This window comes from Sitophilus oryzae, unplaced genomic scaffold, assembly GCF_002938485.1.
Source record: "Sitophilus oryzae breed Bouriz unplaced genomic scaffold, Soryzae_2.0 scaffold_1_pilon_pilon, whole genome shotgun sequence".
NCBI lineage: Eukaryota > Metazoa > Arthropoda > Insecta > Coleoptera > Curculionidae > Sitophilus > Sitophilus oryzae.
The window spans coordinates 864589-888592 of record NW_022146725.1 but is presented as its reverse complement, the minus strand read 5'-3'; the positions used below and the strand labels follow the sequence as shown (position 1 = coordinate 888592).

At 33.0% G+C, this 24004-nt stretch overlaps 1 protein-coding gene across 1 annotated transcript; it reads left to right on the top strand.

The window, feature by feature from the left end:
• Positions 1-22: 22 nt before the first annotated feature.
• LOC115883829 (piezo-type mechanosensitive ion channel component 2-like) lies at positions 23-19515 on the top strand. Its single transcript, XM_030902237.1, has 6 exons — positions 23-33; positions 5013-5194; positions 5386-5640; positions 12546-12695; positions 12839-12956; positions 19399-19515. Exons 1-5 carry the CDS (start codon positions 26-28, stop codon positions 12868-12870), a joined length of 627 nt encoding a protein of 208 aa, XP_030758097.1. The 5' UTR covers positions 23-25; the 3' UTR covers positions 12871-12956; positions 19399-19515.
• The last annotated feature ends 4489 nt before the right edge of the window (positions 19516-24004 follow it).

The window sequence follows — 24004 nt, the reverse complement described above, 5'->3', positions numbered from 1 at the left end:
TGTCTGCGTCTCTGATGCACTCTCGATGACAGTGTAAGTCCAAATCATTTCTACAAACATTTCACACCAGTACCGTTGATTGAAGAAATAAGAAGATGCGCAGCCTTATGGGCGATTTCGTCGCACAAAACCTGTCCGAGGTGTAGCTGGCGATACCGTCGCAGCTAGTCAACCGGTCGATATTTTAGCTCTGCGCCGCGGCTGGGAGCTGATCGTGGTTTACAGCACAGCGGATACAGAATGAGAATACTGTACTGTAGTTCGGCTTTCAGTGGACAGAGTTGATGTTTGCCGGAGACAGTGTTACTAGAATTAAGGATTAATCTGTAGATTTACGTATTTTGGGTATAGTACGTTAATAATACGTATTTTTTTATCATTAAATAATTATTTAATATAATATTATATGATTAAGCAAAGAACAGCGTCAGATTTGGCTTGGACATGAAATCATCGCTGTTATTTCATATGTAAAATATAATGGTAAATGTCAATAGTCGTCATTTCCAAGCTAGCTAAACGACTTTTTTCGATAATTCGAAATATTCAGTACCTATAAAAGAATTTTTATTTTTGTTGATTATTTTATGTTTAATACGAATAAATGTTCAATACATAAATGCGGATTTTTCGTCCAAAGATATTTTCGTCAAACGTATTACAGATATTACACATTTTAATATGGCAACACTGTCGCTTTCGGTTCCACACCGTCTTCGATACGCCTTCGCTCACCGAATTAGAGAAAATGAGTGTTTCAGGCGTTGGCTGCAAAAAGACTAGTAGCTCCATCGTACAGAGCACTTGAAACGTAAGGGGAAATCAAACAGCCTTGTGACAAAGTTGCCCATCAGGTTGCGTATTTTCCCAATTCTAAAGGCCCTAAATCAACACCAGTACTTTTTAATCAATCAATTTTTTTTCCAATAGTAAAATGCCGTCCTATGTCCGAAACATTGCGACCTGTGAGGCATTTTATGTTTGTCCCCTTTCTACACCCATTCTCCCATCCCTGTATACGCACGTATTTCATCGGAAATGATCAACTTAACCAACCACTTGTTTTTTTTTATTAAATTATTATTTTTAGTTGTATTGTATCAGTAGAAGTCCATATCAGTAGAAAAAAGAAACAGAATATCTCCCTTTTTGTCGGTCGCGCGTACACAATGCTTTTTGTTCGGCCTATTTGTTCTGCTTGTTCGTGCGCGCTCGGTTCGTTCGGGCTAAAATGCCAAAGTCTGGACGCGCCTTTAGGAACAATACTGTTTTTGTCCTTTATTGATATAATGCTGAAAATCTCACGAGTTACATGTCTTACTCTATGCATATTAAATTACATAGACGTAGGATGTAGAATATTCTGTTATGAAACGATTGATGGAATAGCAGGCATCGCGGATTTGAAAAACATGGAAATAACGACATTATCGTGTAGTCGGGGTTGGAGATTTTACTTACTCCATTTACCACACCAGTATTTATTAACGAAAAATCCAAGAATATTTTAAATGCATTATTTAATATTAGAACATTTAATAAGCTCATGAATAGCAACTTCGCTTTTTAGTTAAATCGGATATTTTAACATTTCTGAAACAATATTTTCTAATTGGTAAAACGTAAAAATCGTTAGATCTGACAACTCTGTTGAAACTGGTCGTTCATCTGCTATAAACGCAATACATCCGGCCAGCCGACGGCGACGGCCAGGCAGGGCCAGTCAACTGAGATATACGACCTTGAACGATCTTTTTTTGGGGTAGTAATTTCCTGGGGCGCTAGATGGCGTATTTTTATTTTAATTTTTCTAGTTGCCTAACAATTGCGTACAAAATTGTTTTTATAGTTGCCTAAATAGGCCTATTAATTATGTTCTGTCATTGTTTTGTATGTCAAATCAGTTTTCCGTTTCCGGCTTCCTCCTTCCTCTTCAGCTGTCTTCAGTTGTGTTTTGCAATTGAACGGAGATGTGCGTTTCGCTGTTTTCTGGTTGTTTGACTGTGTTTTTTGCAATCTTTATTTTACAATCGTGATTTTGTATTTTTGAATTTTTTTGAACTTTGTTTTGTGTTTGATTTTTAAGATCTTTATTAAAGGTAAGGTTTAAATTAAAGGTCTTTGATTTATCTAACAATTTTATTTAATAATCCGAGAAAGCGAGGTGAGGTAACCTAACCAAGTCCAAATGTTCGTGAATTTTATTTTTTAACAATGTAATATTTACAACGCCATATATTTTTACAAAAAAAAATTGATTAACTCCATATTTTTGTACATAAATTCCACAATGTGATATTACACAATTGTTCAAGTCCATAATGTAAAAAATACACGTAAATAAAACATTGTTTCTAATGGACGTCACTTTCTCTTGTATTCCAACGATATTTGTTGTGTTCTTAAATCTGGTACTATAATAAATATTATACTTTTTAATCTGTTGTTTTATTTGTTTGTAAAATGTTTTATGGTATAATTTTCTGTAAATTAAAATAAATTATTTATTGTAGGTTTTTATGCACATATATTAATGATATAAGCAAACCATTTAACACTTTACAATAGTTTAACCTGGTTTAACCTTTATATATAAATCCTTGTTTTTTACCATTTGACTTGTTTGCCAACTTGGGACCAATCAGATGACTACACATTATTTTGTAGAAACCTGATTGGCTCTAACTGGCGAACAAGTCATACGTCTTGCTTAAAAATAAATTGCATCTATTTAAATTTGCCGCCTCCTTTGTTACTTTCCTGGGTGGCTAGATGGCGCCACTTCAATATACAGATTACAGATTTCTTTACAAATTTGAAACCGTTTTGAAACTAAAAAATGCATGGGAGTTAGCGTTCTTCTTTAGTGTGTTCTGTGAGTTAAGCTTCATTCAGAACTTCCCAATTAGTGGAATAAATTACTGGTTTCAATTACACTTTATACTTTTTAGTTTACGATCATTCACAATGTTTAAAAAACACAATTAAAATTAATAAAATATCCTAGCAACAGCTTGCGGTAGTCTGTTGTATCCCTAGAGAAAGCATAATATTTAGCTTATAAAACAATAAACTTTTGATTTCTAACCAAAATTTTTCTTGACGGGTGATAATCAAAGGCGAAAATGACATTCCTCGCGAATTTTGAAGTATAATTAGTGGAAAAGTCAAAAGTTTGTTAACTTTTTCCACTAATTGAAAATTACTACCACTAATTATGACGTTCTGAATGCTTACATTAAAATTAGACGAACAAACTTCTACGCTAATTGAAACTACTAATTTATTCCACTGATTTCGAGGTTCTGAATGAAGCTTTAGAGCCCTAAGATAAGTTGTACGCATCTTTCGATAGCGTAGATTTCTGCCTGAAAGTTTTTCTGTCTGTTGTTTATGCATAGAGTTATAATAAACTGCAGTATTTATAGTTCAGTCATTGGGGATCAAAAAAGGGGCCTGCTTGGAAAAGTCCGGAAGTTTTGAAACTTTGCAGGTTTAGAGGTTTTGGGGTCCCTAACTAAAATCCATAAAATGCACATCTCCAGACTTGCCGCCGGCGCCGCCATCTTGGCAAGATGGCGCTCAAAAACGGTATTTTGTAAATATCTCGAAAACTATGCGTTTTTCGTAAAAATTTGAAGAGAGAAAAATTAAAGACAATAAAATTTCCTTTAAAAAAGGTTCAATGGAAATTTTCGCGAAAGTCAACCGTTTAGGCACAAAATCCCTGTAAATTTTACAATTTTGCTTAAAGTATGATATATTATGTATAGTCGATTTTCCGAAATCAAATGTCAATTAGGGTTCACTAAAATTAGTTTTAGTTTGGTTTTTTCAATTTTGTCATAAAACAGTGGCATATCATTAATTCGTTTAATATAATAATAATTAATTTATGAATAATTAATTGTTGTGCTGGACAGCATTCATTGCGAACTTACCACCAGGTTCAGCATTGGTCTGGTTGTACCAAAGATGCCGAAGAATGTTACGGGTTGAAAGAAAACAAAAACAGGCATTACTCCAGTCACAACGTTGACAGATCCAGCTCCAAAATCCCTATTAGCATTTTTATCCTGTAAATGCAAAACCAACAACTGTGGTAAAGCCTGCGGATGCAGAAAAGCAGGATTAAAATGACCAATGATTTGTGCATACTGCAACGGGAAATCCTGTGACAACGTCACTGAAGTGTCACTTGACGAATTCGATGAAGAGGAGTTGGACTTGCCTGTAGTTATCCCTCTGGCGGCTGAAGGGGAAGAGTTGGACGAATTGAGAGACCACCCTGATGAGCCCAGCACAGCAGACACGATCGACTCTACATCAAAGAGCCAGGTCTTGTGCAGATAAGTTAAAGTTTTTAATTTACCTAGTGGAATAGGCCTCCAGGGAGACCACATTAAAATAAACGCCCCATGACTTTACCTCTTGGGTGGTGTGGAAACAAGTACACATTTTCAATAATTAAAATTAATTATTCATAAATTAATGAGCGAATTAATAATACGCCACTGTTTCATGACAAAATTAAAGAAACTAAACTAAAACTAGTTTTAGTGAACCCTAATCGACATTTGATTTCGGAAAATCGACTATACATAATATATCATATTTTACATAAAATTGTAAAATTTCCAGTGATTTTGTGCCTAAACGGTTGACTTAGGGAAAATTTTCGTAGAACCTTTTTATAGGAAATTTTATTCTCTTTAATTTTGCTCTCCTCAAATTTTTGCGAAAAACGCATAGTTTTCGAGATATTTACAAAACATCGATTTTGGGCGCCATCTTGGCAAGATGACGGCGCCGGCGGCAAGTCTGGAAATGTGCATTTTATAGATTTTAGTTAGGGACCCCAAAACTTATAAACCTGCAGAGTTGCAAAACTACCGGACTTTTTTCCAAGCAAAAATCCCCAATGACTGAACTATCAGGTGGACAACTTCCTACATCTCTCTATTTATGGCGCTTTGAGTTGGAACAAAAATATTTGATTAATTTACTTGTAGAATGTCACACGACGATTTCAAAAATATATCCAGAACATTCAACAACATCCAGACCTCTAAAGATATTTTTGATAAATATGAACCGGAAGACGTCGTCGTTGTCAAATGGACAAGTTACAGTTCGGAAAACTGGGACATATCGCCTAAAGGATACACGAGTCTCATCGATCAAGTCAAAACATGTATGTATACAGTTACTTGTCCATTATATTATGTTGAATTTATCTCCAAAAAAATGGCAGATATATTTTAGATTACAGAAATCGATAACCTATCGATAGAAACTTTTTAATGGGGTGTAAATCTGGCCAAAAGAATTTATCACCCTGTATCTAACTAAATTATTGACAGTTTTCTCTCTTCGTTATTTCAGTCGATTCTTTTACTGTCCGTCTCGTCATCGAATATGTACACGAAAGTAACTCCGAGGAGTGCGGCAAAGAAGAAAAAATCTTTGAACAAACGTCCGCTCCATTTGTAGCGCTTCAACGCGAAGCGCTTGTAAACATGATGATGACCGAGACAGCGACCGAACCGCTTTGGATACCGCTTATTTTTCCGAAATTTATTTCCATCGATAAGGACGGAATACCGGAAAGCGTTCCGCTTATGGAACCCCTGCACGGAGGTGAGAATGATAAAGCTTGATTTTCATGCATCCGTTATACGTTGATACTATGGTCCGATGGCACTCTGATTGGTCATAGCCAGAGAATAGGTACATTAAAGAAATGCTAACTTCATGTTAAAAAATGGAAACAGAGGCCACCTGGTGTCGCCTGGCAGTACTAGCTAAATTGAGGGGAATTGGAGGGGCGAGGCTTAAAAGAGGAGAAATTTTTAAAAAAATATTTTTATAAGTATCACGGACTTACTGTTTAAAGTTAATAAACATATTTTTTATTACTTTAATATAATTTAATGTATTAAAAAATATGTCTATGAACTTTACACAGCAAATCAATGATATTATTAAAGACTTATTATTTTCAGAGAAAATTTATAGTAAATAAATTACACATTTAGTAAACAATATCATTTATTTTTTAGAGCTGGGATTTATATTATAATAATATTGAAATATATGTATTTTTTTAACAATGAAAAAGAATATCCGGGAACCTGAAAAAGAAAGATGGTCAATTAATGACTTAAATTAGTTAAAAATACATTTTGCAAATAACTAGTGAATTGGAAAGATAAACATCTATTAAAAATACATTTTAGTAGTATGTTATCAGTGATAATACATAAGTATATAATAGGTAAATAATAAGGCACTATGATACAACTACCTAGTAGTTGTATCATAATAACTCACTAATATCACAAAAAATATGTGCAAATTTAAATTCCTTTAATGATCTAATCAAACACTATCTAGCCTCAATGCATGCCATTCCAAAGGCAAAAAAAACTATTATACCAAATAAATATAAGGTTAATAAAACATAAACCAAGCCAACGTGCATAAACAACCAAAAAATGCATCAAAAAATACTTTTATCAGATCATACCCTTGGATATATTATGTATTTTATATATCGCACATCCTGTTCAAAAGTTTACTAACTAAAATAGAGAATATAGAGAACATTGTCAACAGAAGTAAAAGAAAATTTAAGTTAAGGCAATATGCTCCTTTTTGCATATTAATAGCCAAATAATATAATGTTGATTTAATAAAATTTTACTGGCATCCTTCTGAGGTATAAATCAGATTAAAAGGATATTGTTTTTGTAATAATTGTTTCTTTTTGTTAACATTTTTTGAAGACAATACAGTTTTGAACGGGCTGTGCGATATAAACAAGGATCTTACTATTATTTGAGGTTAGAAAGTATTTAAATAACATAAAACATAATCAAAATCATTTTTCATCATAAATTATAGAGGTACTTACGTGTTTTGATATTATTTTCAGGAAATAATACGTTTAGTTAAACAGGTACGCTGCCAGGCAAGTTCTATCGGCGGGTCTTTGCAAAAGTTGAAATCTAAAAATACAAAACTACGTTTACATCTTAGTTGTATTTACGAATAAAGTATTTGTGTGTAATTTCTGACTTACCAGTTAATTGAATAATCGCATTAAATACATCCAAATGGTAATTTAATATTGTAAAAAGCAAAATTGTTTTAAATCACTTGCCAGGACAGCCGGCCAGCTTCTTTGTTGACAAAATGGCCGCGGTATCATGATTTAAGCAATGTGAGTGACAAAGAAAGCCAATGCCTGGCAAATGTTGCTTTCTTTGTCGTTTATCCTGGCACGTTTAAATTTGACTGTTGCCTATTTTCCCATACAAGTGACACCCCCGTGGTCATAGCGTTTTTGCTCCACTTTTCAACCGTAAATTTTTTACTCCAGCCCGTCAACGGAGAAAGGTCGTACGATCATAGATAAGATACTATAATACATAAAATAGATAGGAAACTCAATACATTTCGTCCGGTTAGGTAACACGTGCTAACACTTACAATTTGATCCTTCGGAAACATATGCATTTGAGTATCTTTTTGGTAATCCTTACAGTCAGTAACACAACACTTAAAAACCATTTTCTACGTTTAAAAAAATATGAAAAAACACAAGAACAGAGCCGTTATACAAATCAAAAACAAATTTAAAACACAATCTATGGATAGCGGACAAAATAAAATATAGATTGACAACTGTTGACAGGTTAAATTTTACATTTGACGGTAAAAACAGGTAAAAATTTATATTTTATAAAATTTTGTTACTAATTGCGCCCCCTCGTGCCTCTAGTAATGGACTATAGGCTACAACCTGTCACTTCCATAAGAGTTTTCCTAGGCATGCGTACGATAACGGGAATTTTGGCACTTTTTTGACAAATTTAATCTAACTTTAATAAAAATATAATAGCAACGATGCTAGCAAAAGCTAGCATCGTCGGGAAACAAGAATTTTAAGAAAACAATTCTTTAATATATCCTCTCCTGTGCCCTCCTGAACAAAGTGCGGACCGTTTGGCTGCTGGTAGACTACTGCGGTTCGCTACTGCGCATCACATTTGTACAGGGTATCCCCTTTTGTGTGTTTCATGAAATTTCTCGTTTATGAGTAGAGATACAATGGTGCGATTTTCACATTACTTTGCTACTTTTTTATGAAACCAAATATGCTACACATAGGTTTGTCCTAGCCTCCTTAGTTCCTGAAATACACCGCGAATTTGTGATGCGCAGTAGTGAACAGATGTTGAATACAGACATGATGCGCAGTAGTGAACGCAACGTCTACCGTTAGCCGAAAGGTCTGCACTCCATTCAGGAGAGCTTAGTAAAAGATATTATATTAAAGAACCAGCTTTCTTAAAATTCTCCCTCGAAAACGTTGGTAACTCTTAGACTATAAATAAAACAGAAATCGTTATGGAAATGAAAATATAAAATGACACCAATCACAAGCAAATCGTATATCCGACGAACGGGGCTTGAAAATGCAATAAATTTAAAAACTGCGTAATTTTCTAACCAATTGAAGTCTTTAAATTCAACCAATAAAATTAATATCGTATCATCGTATCGTTGGACAACGGATGCATGAAAATCAAGTCCTGTTTGTCAAAAAAGTACATACAGGGTAAGAAAAAATATAAAAAACGATTTTTTTTTCATTTTCGGCAATTTTTTAAATATGCAACATAACCTAAAAACGGGATTAAATTGCATTTCAAATTCCTACATTAACGTCTTCTTACCATACCAAATGAGAAAAGTAGAAAAAGTTAATAAACAAAAAAATCCATTTTTTTTTCAAAGGTGTATATCCAGAAAACCGTTAATCGAAGTCTTTCAAATTAAATATCTGGGAAACTGTGCCTTTTTGGAACAGTTTAAATGGGGCTAGTGTAGGGCTCCACGAGCTCCACGGGCTCCACGGGCTCCACGAGCTCTATCCGTAGAGGCCTCACTAGTCGTTCAGTCAACCCCCCACCCTAAATATATAATGAATTTGCTTAGAATAACATACCGAATAATACATTCGGTGTTTGCTGCCTGGGAAAATGAGTACCGAAAATTTTCACTGCCTCCTGGACTATTGTTTTTAACATTAAATTTAATTATGGATATTTTAGATAAAAAATTTACGAGGTTTATGATTGACGAAAACGATGAAACAGTAGACGAACTTACAGCTGGTTCAGTTGGATTCCGACATTTATTGATAGGGCTGCAACGAGAAAACGGACAATCTTGGTAAAATCATATTATACACAGAGAAAACACTAACGTATCTACAAAGATAATATCACTACGCCAACGATACACTATTTTCCCCATTCCTCCAATTTTAGTACAAATATTTTTAGACTCCACCGACGCGTGATTTTTTTTCGTAAAATATTCCTCCTAGTATTTACTATATTTATTGTGTCTTGTAAAAGCTTTAAGATTCCAAAGCGAAATTACGAAAAATACAGGGCGTTCCAATATTCATGGACATACCTATTGTTGCGAGCCGGTGTGGACTCGACCTAACCTCACAATATGGCCCGCCCTCGGATGACCTTAACATCGCATAGATACCGCAATGATTCATTCGTTCGAGAAGAATCGAGACCCACTAGAATGGACTAGTACATACGAGAACATTCGAAAACCTTCTCTATGCGCCTAATATTACAAAAGTGCCTCGTTTGTCCGTTAGAGGGCATCAATCAAATCGAATGTTAAAGCACTTAACAAAACATAGACATATCAAATATTATTCAAATCGGAATAGCGGTCCTTAAAATATCTTAAAAAATGAGTTTATTTTTTTTGGAGTTTGATGCCCTCTGTCGGATAAACAAAGCACTTTTTATATGGAGGTAAATTGTGTCCAATGAACTTATTTTGATTCTAAAAATATTCAGTAGTTCTATGTCCACGGAGTATTGGAACACCCTTTATTTCCAGCATTCAGAGCGCTTCGAAAAAAAACGAGATTTGGTATGTTAATATATCTATAAATGACATAAATTAGGATTGATTGACGTATTCAATTTTTTTGGGTCACTTCTTGTTTCACCGGAAATGGCCACAACTTTGGATTTTTAAGTAACACCCTCGGTATATTTCTACTTCATTCGATAGAAAATAACACTATGAATAGAATGCCATTTAATATGTCAACTTTGTCAACCTAAATCAGTTACATCCATAGATAAATGAGATAAATTTAGATTGGAATGTTTCTCAAAACTTTTAATAGTTATAGCTGCTATAGCGGTTGCTAAGAACAATCCTAAACAAGGACAGAAAGAAGTCAGTCTTGTCAAAGTCTTTTAAAAAAAATTTAAACCGCCCACATTGAAAAAAAACCGAAAATTGTTTAAAGCGTTCTTTTTCAAAGTTATTATTGCAGTTTAATTTGAATTTTATTTATTTACCCGTGATAGTTGCGGAAAAGTGTAGATAATTAAAAATAGGTATTATGGTAATTATTTTTTTGCTTCAAACTGCTGTTTTTTATAGTTTTTTTAATATATTTTAGATATTTACACACACTGTATTTTATTTATAAAATTCAAAAAAAATAATAATAAATTTGAATAAATAATATTTGGCGACATAATTCCGGAAAAAAGCCGAACCGCTCCGAAATTATCAAAAGCTTTGGGTCGCGACCGTTACAAGAATAGCGCCAAATAGTATTTACATTGTCCTTATGGGTACACAATCTAAACTTGTTTCATTTATCTATAGTTACAGCTTCATCTCTGCACATAACATTGGTGTTTTCTCCTACAGTTGGTCCAAGACAAACTTAAAAAAATGCAATCTCTATATGCCACGAGGACTGTATGAAAAGTGTCAGTTTAAAATTCCATTAATATTCTTAAGGATGCAGATTTTGCACATTAAGTCCATATCTCATATACAGGGTGGGCCACTGAAAACTTACAATGGCTATAATTTTTAAACCAAAAAAGATATAAAAAAAATAAAAAATACCGTTTCTATAATATCAAGGGGGAATACATATGACGTATTTCTTGAACCACCCCGACCTACCCCTAAGGCGGCACCACTACTCACTTAAAAATCTTAAATGGCAACGCCCCACTTGTGGCGCCTTTTTGGAAAGCCCATGATAAATGCTAAACGATGATCATAAAGTTTTTAGGGTGAAATCGAAAGACTACCCCTTACACGAAAAATTAGGTGGACATTAATGAGAAAAGTGATTGTTATCAGCATAAGTTGCAAATTGGGACCCAGCTAAATGAGGTTTTTTTCAAACTACCCTGACCCACCCATAGGTGCCACCCCCTCACTTCTAACCTCAAGATAGAACTTGTGACACCTCTTGTGACACCTCCACAACCCCACTTGTGACACCTCTTTGGAAAGCGTATAAAAAATGCTGAACGAGTGTCATAAAAAAGAACGAAAAAAATAGAGCCTAAAAATAAAACAAAAATGTCAAAACGTGTCAAAATCAATAGAATGAATTATTTTTGTATCCATGAACCATTGCGAGAAAAAAAGCTGGTACAAAGAAATTTATTATAACTCTTAATGAAGACCTCATACACTTTCAGCAAGATGGAGCCCCTTCGCATTATTCTATTGTCACAAGGCGGTGGTTGGATAAGTATTATCCAAGGCAATGGATTCAGATGGCAGAAGGGGTCTAATCGAGTGGCCGCCAAGGTCACCTGATCTCACTCCTTTAGACTTTTCCTTGTGGGGTTACACTAAATCCATAGTCTACAAGACAAAACCAGGTTCGCTGCAAGAATTGCGACAGAGAAGAACTGAAGCATGTCGAAATATTCCGAGAGAGACTTTCCAAAAAGTGAGAGAAGAATTTGAAAATCATTTGTATTTTTGTATGGAACAAAACGGCTGTCATTTTAAGCAATTATTAAAATAAATTATGATTTTAAATTTCTTTCAAATTGTCACACCTACATTTCTTTTCACTAACCAGTAATTAAGTTGAAGTCTGTAGGACCATCTTTTAGCAATTTCAATTAGCTTTCCAAATAAGTGTCACAAGTGGGGTATCGCTATCTTGAGATTAGAAGTGAGGGTGCCACCTAGGGGTGGGTTGGGATGGTTTGAAAAATACTTCATTTGCGTCATTTAGCTGGGTCCCAATTTGTAACTTATGCTGAAAAAATCACCTTTTTCATTAATGTCCACCTAATTGTTCGTGTAAGGGTAGTTTTTCAATTTCACCCTAAAAACTTTATGATCATCATTTAGCATTTTTTATGAGCTTACCAAAAAGACGCCATAAGTGGGGTGTTGCCATTTAAGATTTTCAAGTGAGTTCAGGTGCCTCCTAAGGGTTAGGTGGTTCAAAAAATACGTCATATGTATTCCTCCTCGATATTATAGAAACGGTATTTTTTATTTTTTTGATATCTTTTTTGGTTTAAAAATTATAGCCATTGTAAGTTTTCAGTGGCCCACCCTGTATATATTAGTTCCTCGGATTCCAAAAAATAATACTATATATGTATATGTGGTATTGTTTATTGCATATAGCAGTAATTATTTTTTAGGTGGGAAATACAAGAATCGTGTGAAGCTTACGATCAAAACTACCAGTACTATCTTAAAGATCTTGTCCACAATAGCTGTAAGGAACCGACGATTTACGTTTTCAATGACAAAGTATTCTCATCAACAGTTTCATACATTACAGGAAGCGGGTAGGTACTACTCGTAGATTTGAAATCAAATTTAGTTACTAGTAAGGAAATCTTATTTCTCGAATTCTTTTCGTAGTTATGAATCTAGATACTGTTGGTTTGCTCCAAAAACCTTTTAACTAAAAATTAATACTTGTTTACAGAATTCTTGGAATGTATCTTATCTATTTCATGATTATTCTTTCGGTGCTCAGAGATATGACCATTAAAGCTGATGAAATTTGGATTGAAGACATCGACCATCCGGAGAATCTCATGAGGGTATATATAAATTTTACTCGTTAGAATTAACAGCATGCATTTTATAGCATTAATTCATATACCCTGCTGGCAAGCGAAACCTTGGGTCGGCGTTTAGATGTATAGAAGTGAATCTCTATGGCAATCTAGAAAGTCGGAGAGAGCAAAAATACGAAGTATTTATTATATAAACATTTAATCTAACGCTAGATTCCATGCGCTTGGGAAAATACTTGCCTTCTGCTTTTATTCAGTATATCTTATTTTGCTAAAAGCGTGTTGACCGTACTCTTCGTACACACGAAAAAAATCTCCTGTAGCAGCACGTTTCAAAGAAATCAATATATTTGCGTTCTTTAACTCTAAGTGTCCACGATTCTGAGCTGTATGAGAAGATTGGACGAGATTCATTTTAGTGTTTTTGGTTAAATATGAGCTTTTCCATATTTTGGGAAGTCTTAGCATCGCACTCTTGGCCAAGGCTATTCTATTTTTAACTTCCTCTACGCATCCGCCCATGTTGCTTATTATTGACCCCAGATATATAAAACTGCTTACCCTTTCGAGATTGTCAAGCAGGTGAGTCCTGTTTACCACGTTAGGCTTATCAAATATCATTAGTTTTGCTCTGGTTCTGTTTATTGTTAGAGCAAACTTTCCAGTCTCTTCTTCTTCTTCTGTTTATGAGAATTGTGTTGTTTTTTGATTCTGTTTAAGAGAACCGCCAATTTCTCCTCCGCTGCAGCAAATATGGTCAGTATAGCGTAAGTTGCTTATTCGATCTCCCTCGAGAAGAGTTCCACCCTCCCACTCATCTAGAAAGTTCCTCATTATAGTTTTGCCATATACGTTAAATAGTGTAGGTGATAAAACGCACCCTTGTCTCACACCTCTTTGTGGGTGGAAGTCTTGACTCATCATATCTTCTATTTTGACTACAACGGTACTTTCCAAGTAAAGATTTTTGATTAAGTTCGTTAAGTGATCTTGAACGCCCATTTGGTTTAGTAATTCCCATAACGTATTCCAGTTGAAAAAGTCGAAAGTAGTAGTCTATAAAGCACATTACCATGGGGATATCATATTCGCAGTATTTTTCTATCATTTGTCTAACGTTAACAATTTGATTTCGGGTGCCTCTACCCTTCAATGTGGCTTATTCTCTTGCAATTTTGCCGTCCACGTAGTTCCTAAGTCGATTATTTATAATAATATGTATATGCACTTTGCTTGTATGTGATAGCAGCGAAATTGTGCGATAGTTATTACATTTTCAAGTAGAGCCTTTCTTATGCAGTGGAGTCTTTAAGAGTAGTTTACACAGGCAAGTAAATAATCGCAAGTATATGTCTGAGAACACTTCTACCAAACTTGCATAATGTAAACAGTATCCGAAAGCACTCTCCCAGAAAGTCACAAAACTGGCGGGGAAGTGGTTGCGACAAAAGACGCTTGCAAGTGTAAACAGGTTGGGAGAGCGCTTTAGCAAGTTAAAATTTATTTCCCTTTTGTTGAAAGTTTTTGGTGCAAGTGATTTTCGAAGGCGTGTTAAATAACGATACTAAAATGGAGAAACGTATGTGGTCGAAAGAAGATACCACCACTTTGATTAATTTATTTGAAGGATTTCCGGAATTGTGGCAAAAAAAATCGAAAATTTACAGAGATAGAGCTGAAATGCAAAAAGCAATCAAATTTATAGCTGACAAATTCAACACAACTGAGGCTGAGATTCAGCGGAAGCTACATAATATTCGTACCCAAGCAAACCGGGAGTGGAACAAAATTATAAAAAGAAAAAGTAAAATCGACTTCTGACATTCGCAGAAAATTGTTTAAATGCTTTGGGTCTTCATTTCTTAATTTTTTTAATAACATCGCGTAAGCTCCAAGACTAGGCCTTCTGGCAATCCATTCTTTAACCCATATTCTTTTTCTAGATTTTCTTGACTGTTTGCGTAAAATTGCAACAAGAAGAGCAATGGCTGCAGCTCACTTTACGGCGCGACATTTTTCTACTAAACAATATACTTGTGCAATCTACACCATACCGTGTATACGTGCATGCAATTTCTTGCTCAAAGCATATGCCTAGAAAGTACTTGTTGCAAGAAATTGCTTTAACATTTGCTTAAATGTAAACACTATCGCAAGTTACCCTAGCAAGTTCTATCTCAATTTTCTATCCCGTGGTATTATATATTAGTGATGGGAATAATCGAATTATTTTCACCATCGAATAATTAGTAATAATTCATATTTCACAATCGAATTAATAATTCGAATTATTTAGTAGTATTATAAATTTAATCTAAAAATAAATTCGTCCCAGCTAGTGCTCGTCTAGGGGCTATTTTAAACAAATTCTGAACCATTGCCATACCTATATTCTATCACTGAATAAAAAATAAAAAAATACATTCTTTATTCAATGTATTCTATTAACTGTGCCGAAGCCGTTTAATAAATTGAGCCATAATTTAAAGTTTTAAATTTAAAAGTTCCTAGTTTATGATTGTTTCAATTCCTATTGAAAAGCTCATATCTAAAATAATCTAAAACGATATAAGTAGGTATGTCCTTGTTTACATGCGGTTCGTATTTCTTTTTATTTTATCAGTTGCAATCAATAATTATTTAGATAAAAGAAGAAAATTAATTTTAGTGTTCGGCAGGTGTTCGGTGAAATTTGGGTGAGATGGAAATGAACCAAATAATAGTAGTATTCTTTCGTTCTGAACGAAATGAAAATTTTCACTTAAACTGATTTATTCCTACGTGGTATAGGAAATAACAATGATTTCTAGATTTTTCTATATTGGATCGTTCCTTTCTTTGTCGATTCCCTTTATAAATCAGTTTAAGTGAAAATCTTCAGTTCGTTCAGAACGAAAGAATACTACTAATAGTACTATACTAATTACTAATATTCGTATTCGTCCATAAGAGTTTTATGTTCTATGTTAATGTTTTATGTTCATTTGTAATTCGGTTACCACAGATATAATATAAAATACTACTAATTTTTATCTCGATTATATCGAAAAAGATAATTTGAATTAGTTAGTTTTAATTTACTATCGTGTAAAATCGCTTATTTTTGGGGCTTACTCAACCGGGTCTCACAATGCAAATTCACCTCAAATATCCATTTAGTTGGTCATTGGCAAGCACTCTCTCATTGTAATAAATATCTTAGTCGTATTATTTAATTCGAATTAGTCGTATTATTTAATTCGAATTTTATATTATACGCTATTTTCTGTCCCATAAACAACGCTTTAGGCCAGATCCCGGTCTTCCATATTAGATTACATATCGTATGTATGATATTAACTCCCTCGTCGCCTAGTTCTTTAAGAGTTTGCCCTGTGATCTCATCAATACCTGTCACCTTATTAGTAGTGGTCGCGCTCACATGCAATCAGTTAGTTGGCCGATCGGCTCTATAAGAATGTATTGTTTTTACTTTTTCAACTAAATAATCGGCTTTAGAGTATCCAAACTCTCGTATATATACAGGGTGGCGCACCTCATCCGCCTCGGTTGATTATACGAAAACGGAAAGATGTAGACACAAAATATTTTATGGGCATATGTGGCATATGGAAGGCAATGTGCATAATTTAAAATTATTTTGAAATGTACAGGGTGTGTCAGAACTATGATCCATACCAAAGTTATATTTTTTCTTGAACATCCTGCATTTTACTTCATTTTTGGATTCTTGGGCATAAAATAAGGCATTTATTATTAGGGTTTAATATGTTTAAATGCTTTGGTTTTCAGATATTTAAAGATATTTGAATATGCATGCTATAATAAAAAAGTTTGTCCACACTCTGTACATTACTTTTCAGAGTTAATTCGTGTGCTCACTTTGAAGCCTGAGAAATAAACTTTACTAAAAAACGTTATTGCTTCCTTAATGTATACAGGGGTATCAAAAATTGCTGGTCAATTTTAAATATTTATTTTACATAAAAACTTCGTTATTTCAAATGCAACACTATGTATTTTTTTAAATAAGTCGAAGCAGTTTTAAATGCTCTTTCAAACTATATTAGCGTTTTCTATACCTATCTGGCTCAGATTTTGAATAAAAATCGATTTTTCTATTAAATGGCAATCAAGATGGCTGGTGTCGCCATGGCAATTTGCTAGTGACAGTAGCTATTTTCAAAATCGACATTAGTTTATGGACTTTATTTAAATTTATAACAATTTACTTTTATTTAGTTTACCTACAATAGTTCAATAAGTAAGTATTTATTATTTTATCAAGAAAAATAAAGAAATAGTTTTTTTTTATTTATATTACGATGACTTGTAGATATATTCGATTATCTATAAAAGAACCAATTAAGGCAAATTCATTTTCTTCAATTCCAATAACAGGTTTCTGCCTAATAGGTTTTTCATATACCACACTATCAGCTCTGCCAAATAGAAAAAGTAGTATTTCGAAGGAACACTTGTCAAAAAAAATCCTATTTGGATATCTTTGAGCATAAACCCTTCAGTCCACAGTAAATATGTGTCCTCACACAATGTTTGTGTGTTCTCACAAAATAAAATCACTAGTAACATATCCATTCCTTCCGCCAGCAGATACTGCTTCATTTTTCTTGATAAAATAATAAATACTTACTCATTAACCTTATTGCAGGTAAATTAAATGAAAATAACATGTTATATAAATTTAAATAAAGTCCATAAACTAATGTCGATTTTGAAAATAGCTACTAACTGTCACTAGCAAATTTCCATGACGACACCAGCCATCATGATGGCCATTTAATTGAAAAATCGCTTTTTATTCAAAATCTGAGCCAGATAGGTATAGGAAACCCTAATATAGTTTGAAAGAGCATTTAAATCTGCTTCGACTTATTTAAAAAATGCATAGTGTTGCATTTGAAATAACGAAGTTTTTATGTAAAATAAATATTTAAAGTAGACCAGCAATTTTTGATACCCCTGTATACACTTAAGGAAGCAATCAATTTTTTTAGTAAAGTTTATTTCTCTGCCTTGAAACTCAGCACAAGAATTAATTGTGAAAAGTAATGTATAAGGTGTTGACAAACTTTTTGATTATGGCATGCATATTTAAATATCTTTAAATATCTCAAAAACCAAAGCTTTTAAACATATTAAACCCTTATAATAAATGCCTTATTTTATGTCCAGGAATCTAAAAATGAAATAAAATGCAGGGTGTTCCATAAAAAAAAATTTACTTTGGTATGGATCTTAGTTCTGACACACCCTGTACATTTCAAAATAATTTTAAATTATGCACATTGCCTTCCCATATATACCTATAAAATATTTTGACATCTTTTCGTTTTCGTATAATCAAGCGAGGCAAATGCGGTGCGCCACCATGTATAATGTGCGATATTATATGCAATAGTTATTTTCAGTAGTTCAGGTATAGATTGGAAAATCAACGTTAGAAAATAAATTCATCAAAGTTTGAAATTTTATAAAAAATGCCAAGACAGAAAAAAACATTTTGAATAATTATTAAAATAGTCATCTATTTCGTGTAACATTAGTGTCTGGGTTAAAAAAATACCCATTGTTAATTAAAACCCCTCTCTATCGGTACCTACATTATTATACTTATATTCACACTAAATTATAATACAGCGCAATTACGAGTACCACAAGTGAGACCTTGAACTCTGCCTTTCAAAGACACAATAGCGCACGAAAGGTTTTCTTCAAAATATGTTTCTGATTTAAATTCATAGAAAACTGATGGCATTTATTTTATTGGGTATTCCATTAGTTCCAATAATGACTTAAAAAGGGTGATGATTTAAATAAAAGAGATTACCTGTCCACATAAATCTTTTAACGTCATATTTTTTTAGAATTGTTTATTGAGAAGCTGATTAATAAATCGTCGTCTTGTATGTTACAATTATTTAATATACAAGACGACACTTGAAATATTAACTTAAAAAAATTATCTTATATTTTAGAAAGTTTAGCGTAAATTTTGAATATCCTGTATGATTTAAGATTTTCGATATTTATAGCAAAGTAAAGTAAATACCTGATATAGTTTTGATTTCAGGACAGTTCTGGTATTCTAATAATTCTTTTAGAAAAGGCTGAAAAGAAATATATTTATTTATTTATTAATATCTCTGAAACTATCAAATCGTGTTATCAAATCATATCTTAGGATTATGTAAAGTCATCAGGAAAGGAAGTCAAAATTGCAATAGTATACAGGATATTCCATTTAAAAAAAATCACCCCGCTCCACTCACACTTTTTTGAGTCACCCTGTAGAGTTTAAATTATTTTCCTGAAATACATCCTAATACATTGGTGCTATAGATTGCCGGACACTGTACAAATCAGATGTAAACAAAACAACGCTAGCTATTTGTTTCTGACAAAACAAAAACAGTTTTATACATAAAAATTGTTTTTTTTTTAGAAATGCATAGAGGTATATCTGGCCAGAGATATGGAGAATTTCGAACTAGAACAAGAATTATTTGAAGAATTGATATTCATCATGAGATCCCGTGAGATATGCATAAAATTAAGCAGAGAAGAAGAAACCTGAATTTGTTGCATTATTTATTGTAGTTAAAAAGAAAAATTTTGCTTTTGCAGCTTTAATTCATTATCTGTTCTGTTATAATAATTAATAAATATATTTCAAAAAAAACATATGGATATTTTATTAACATTATGATATATCAATCTAGAATGCCACTTTATCTAAAGAAGAAAACATTCCACCAATGTGTACTACCAGTCATGACCTATGCGCGAAACATGGACTCTTAAAGGTTGATTCTCACTATACCTTCTGTTTCGATTCCATATTCATTCCATATTCGTTCCGTATTTTTATTGTATTGACGCTATACGTAAGCTTCCGTTCCGTATCAGTTCCATACTTTGTATTGTACACTTTATATCATTACGAAAGTTTTTTTTTTAAATTGGTATCTTTTGAAAAAGGTAATAGAGTTAATTAAGATGTGAAAGAATAAATAAATATCAGCAAAATTGTAACAGAGCGGGTACAAATGTAAGAACTTGACAACGCTGTTTCCGATACGCTTCAGTCCGTCCGCCAAAAATATGCATGGAAGGAAAGGATATGGAACGGAAGGGAAACGGAACGGATAGTGTGCATTGTCATATTCGTTTACATGATATAATATTTTATGTAAACGGAAGGGAAACGGAAGGAAGCTGATATCACAGAATATCTAGCTACGCAACAGAAAAATACTTGAAATGAAAGAGCTAAAATTGCACAAATAGAATACTAGATGGCGCGACAATATCATAATCAGAATATAATTAGAAATTTTGAACTTTCGGTTTTGGATCGACGGCTCGTCGACGGCCTTATAGCTCGGCTAAATATGCACAGTTGCCAGATTCAAAAAGACTTGAATTGGCATCCCATTCTTTTTATTGTGTATAATGCAATATGTGTTTCTTTCTATTCTTCTTTTCTTGTCAAATACACTTATATTAATTATTCCTTTGGCTATTAAAATAGTTTTAAGTATATTATTACAAAACATATACATTTTTAATATACACTATACCTTATAATGTTAACTAAGAAAATACCTTTAATTACTTTTAAAATTAATAATATACAGGGGGATTGATAGTGATATTTATTAATGCTGGAACGTTAGTAATGAAATATAAGTTTAATAATAATGGAAATAATTTATTAAAATGCAGTACAAAAAATGTTAACTGACTAAAAAATACTATAATAACAAATTTCTTCCGTTTGCCACATTATTTATATAGACCTAGGTAGATTTTAAAAAGTGACACAGGTACAATTAATAATATATTAGTTCGGCATAAAAGTTGCTGTCACGACATCGAACAATAAATTAAAATTCGTAAAATAAATTAAAATTATTAATTAAACAAATCTTTATAAAGAAACGCAAGTATACCAAATTTGGGCCCAATCGAACTCCAGGAAATGATATCATAATAGTGTACTATATTATGGTACCACTTGATATACTTTAAGGTACCATAATATTGCAATGTCACCGAAGATCCGTAGTATAACAAATTTAAGAACAATCGAACGCCATGAAATGTTATCATAATATGGTACTATATTAAGGTACCACTTTATATACATCATAGTTCAATCATATTACAATGTAACCGAAGATACGTAGTATACCAAGTTTGAGCCCAATCGAACGCCAGGAAATGGTATCGTAATATGGTTCTATATTAAGGTACCACTTTATATGCATCATAGTACCATCATATTACAATGTCACCGAAAATACGTAGTATCCCAAATTTAAGCCCAATCGAACGCCATGTACATAATATGGTACTATATTATGGTACCAGATGATATGCATCATAATACCATCATATTACAATGTCACCGAAAATACGTAGTATACCAAGTTTAAGCCCTATTGTCGCCATGTACCTAATATTGCTATGTCATCAAATATGGTACTATAGAAGGTACCACTTTATATGCTCCATGGTACCATGATATTACAATGTCACTGAAGATATAGTATACCAAGTTTAATCCCAATCGAACGCCATGTATCGTAATATAGTACTATATTATGGTATCACTTGATATGCTTCTGAAAAAAACGGCGTCCAGTTGGCTGGAAAAGGACAATCGATGACATTTCCCATATAAATTTACATATAAAATGACAGTGATATTAATTTCATAGCTATCGCTAACGCCGTTTTTTCCCGATTATACAATATGAACTTGGTATGAACACAATCGAACGTCAGGAAGTGGTATCATAATAGTAGAACAATACTTATTATATTGTCGCCGAATTACAATGAAAATTCAGGATTCAATTATACAATCAAACGTCAGGAAGTGATTGTAATTTAGCTCATAAGATTTAATTCCAACTAACATGGCAAACTGAAAAAAACAGCTCTGATCTATTTTAATATGTTTAAATGATGTAGCAAATTTGAAGGTAGGCTTTATCAGAAGTATTACGATATGAATTACACATTGGCAACACTGCACAAAATTCTTTTAAATTTTGTTTGTAGAAAACTGTTTTCTTTTAAATTTATTGCCCTCTATTATGTAGTAGCGAAACTAGCACATCAAAATATCTGATTTGGAGACAGACTTTTAAAGCCTGTCTCCTTTTGCTACCTACAATTTTATACATGTAACGAGGCTTCTGTTGCGTAGCTAGATATTCTGTGCTGATATGGAAGGTATAGTGAGAATCAACCTTTAAACGGACATTATAAGACAGATGAACGTCGCACAACGCTCAGTGGAACGAAATATGCTGAGAATAACCAAGAGAGACCGCAAAAGAATAGAGTGGATACGACAAAAGACCCAGGTAATAGATGTCATCCACAGAATCAAATCCCTCAAGTAATAAATCTAATCTGGGCAATGGGCAGGACACTTGGCAAGAAGGGCGGACAACAGATGGACCACAAAAATTACAGCATGGTACTCACGAGGAATTAAGAGACCTAGAGGGAGACCAAACCTGAGATGGGACCATTATCAGGTGTCCACCTTTCCAAAATTAAAAAAAAACAAGAAATCACTAAAAAAGTTGAAACCAGAGCTATTATAATTTATTCGTACAACTTCGTGTCGACTGGATAATGAGTTACTGGTAGCATCTAGACCCTTTAATTTATCTAATAATCATTAATCTTAATTTAATGAATAATGAAATTGGGATTTTTGAATTTTCTTTCTTTATGTGCTAATTAAAATTTGAAGTTCGAGTAACTATTTCATTATTATTAGGGTATTTCAAAAAACATGTGATTTTGTAAACGAAGCAGAATCGGACCTATGTTGACATAAAGAATAAATCTTATTTTTACGTGAGAAGTATCCTCACGCACATGTTCTTTGAAGCACCCTGTATAGAATGACTTTTTGTTAAAAGTCGAAATAGCAAACTTTAAAAGGTGGATCTTTGCATATCCATCTAGAGACACACTGTATACCAAAACAATTATTAGTATTCAAAATATCGATATATTTTTTATAAATATCAACATGGTCATCCTGTTGAGAACGTGCTGATGCTCAGAAAAAAAATGCAGTTTATTTATAAGATTTAATTTAACTACAATAGCAAATAAACATGTTGCCAGTGGAAATTTTAATAATTGTATTTTACATAAATGACTAGGTGAATAGGTAATCGTTTTTTCCCACATATGTATTTTAAGCATTAATTATCACTCTTAGTTAAGTTATGTTTAACCATACCGTTAGCACGCTTGAAAGGTCGGGTGTTAAAAAAAGTTACTAAAAAAGCATCTTTTTAAATTGCATATTCATTTTATCATCAAGGTTGCGTCTTATAATGCAATTAAATGAATTAGAAATTAAAACCGGTTTTTTGCCACCTATTTTTATATTTAAAAATAATTGTTTTATCTCATGCAAAAAACACATCATTCATACTTCATACCTACAATAAAATATCAGCGGGGAAAAGACTGATACTAAAAACTATGCGAAGGTGACAAGCTTATACTGAATAAGCTGTGGTAAAACTTAAAAAATGCTTTTAGACGCAGAAGCTCATGTCCAGAAAATATCTTTGCACTGAAACAGATCATCGAGAAGAAATCTGCAATGAACCAGAAAGTTCATATAACATTAATCGATCTACAAAAAGCCTATGACAGTGCCAATAATAAAGTTATGGGAAGTATTGCACGAATCCGGAATTAACGCAGCTCTGATAAAAGCTGTACAAAATCTTATCCGTGGAGGAAAATCTCAAATATAGGTATTTTACTATTTTTTCGGACTAGTAAAATGTACTCTTAAATGCATATACTAAACTTTTTAAGAATAAAGTCTAAAAACACTTGGTTAAAAACTTCAGATTCAAACTTCCCATTCTTGTGGCTATGTTTCCTTTAATTATTTTTTGGAAAACATTCAATAATTACATCCTTAGATTAATATTAAAAATTACACCTTATGACATTATGATGTCTCGTAAGAAAACAAGTGCCAATTGGCTAGA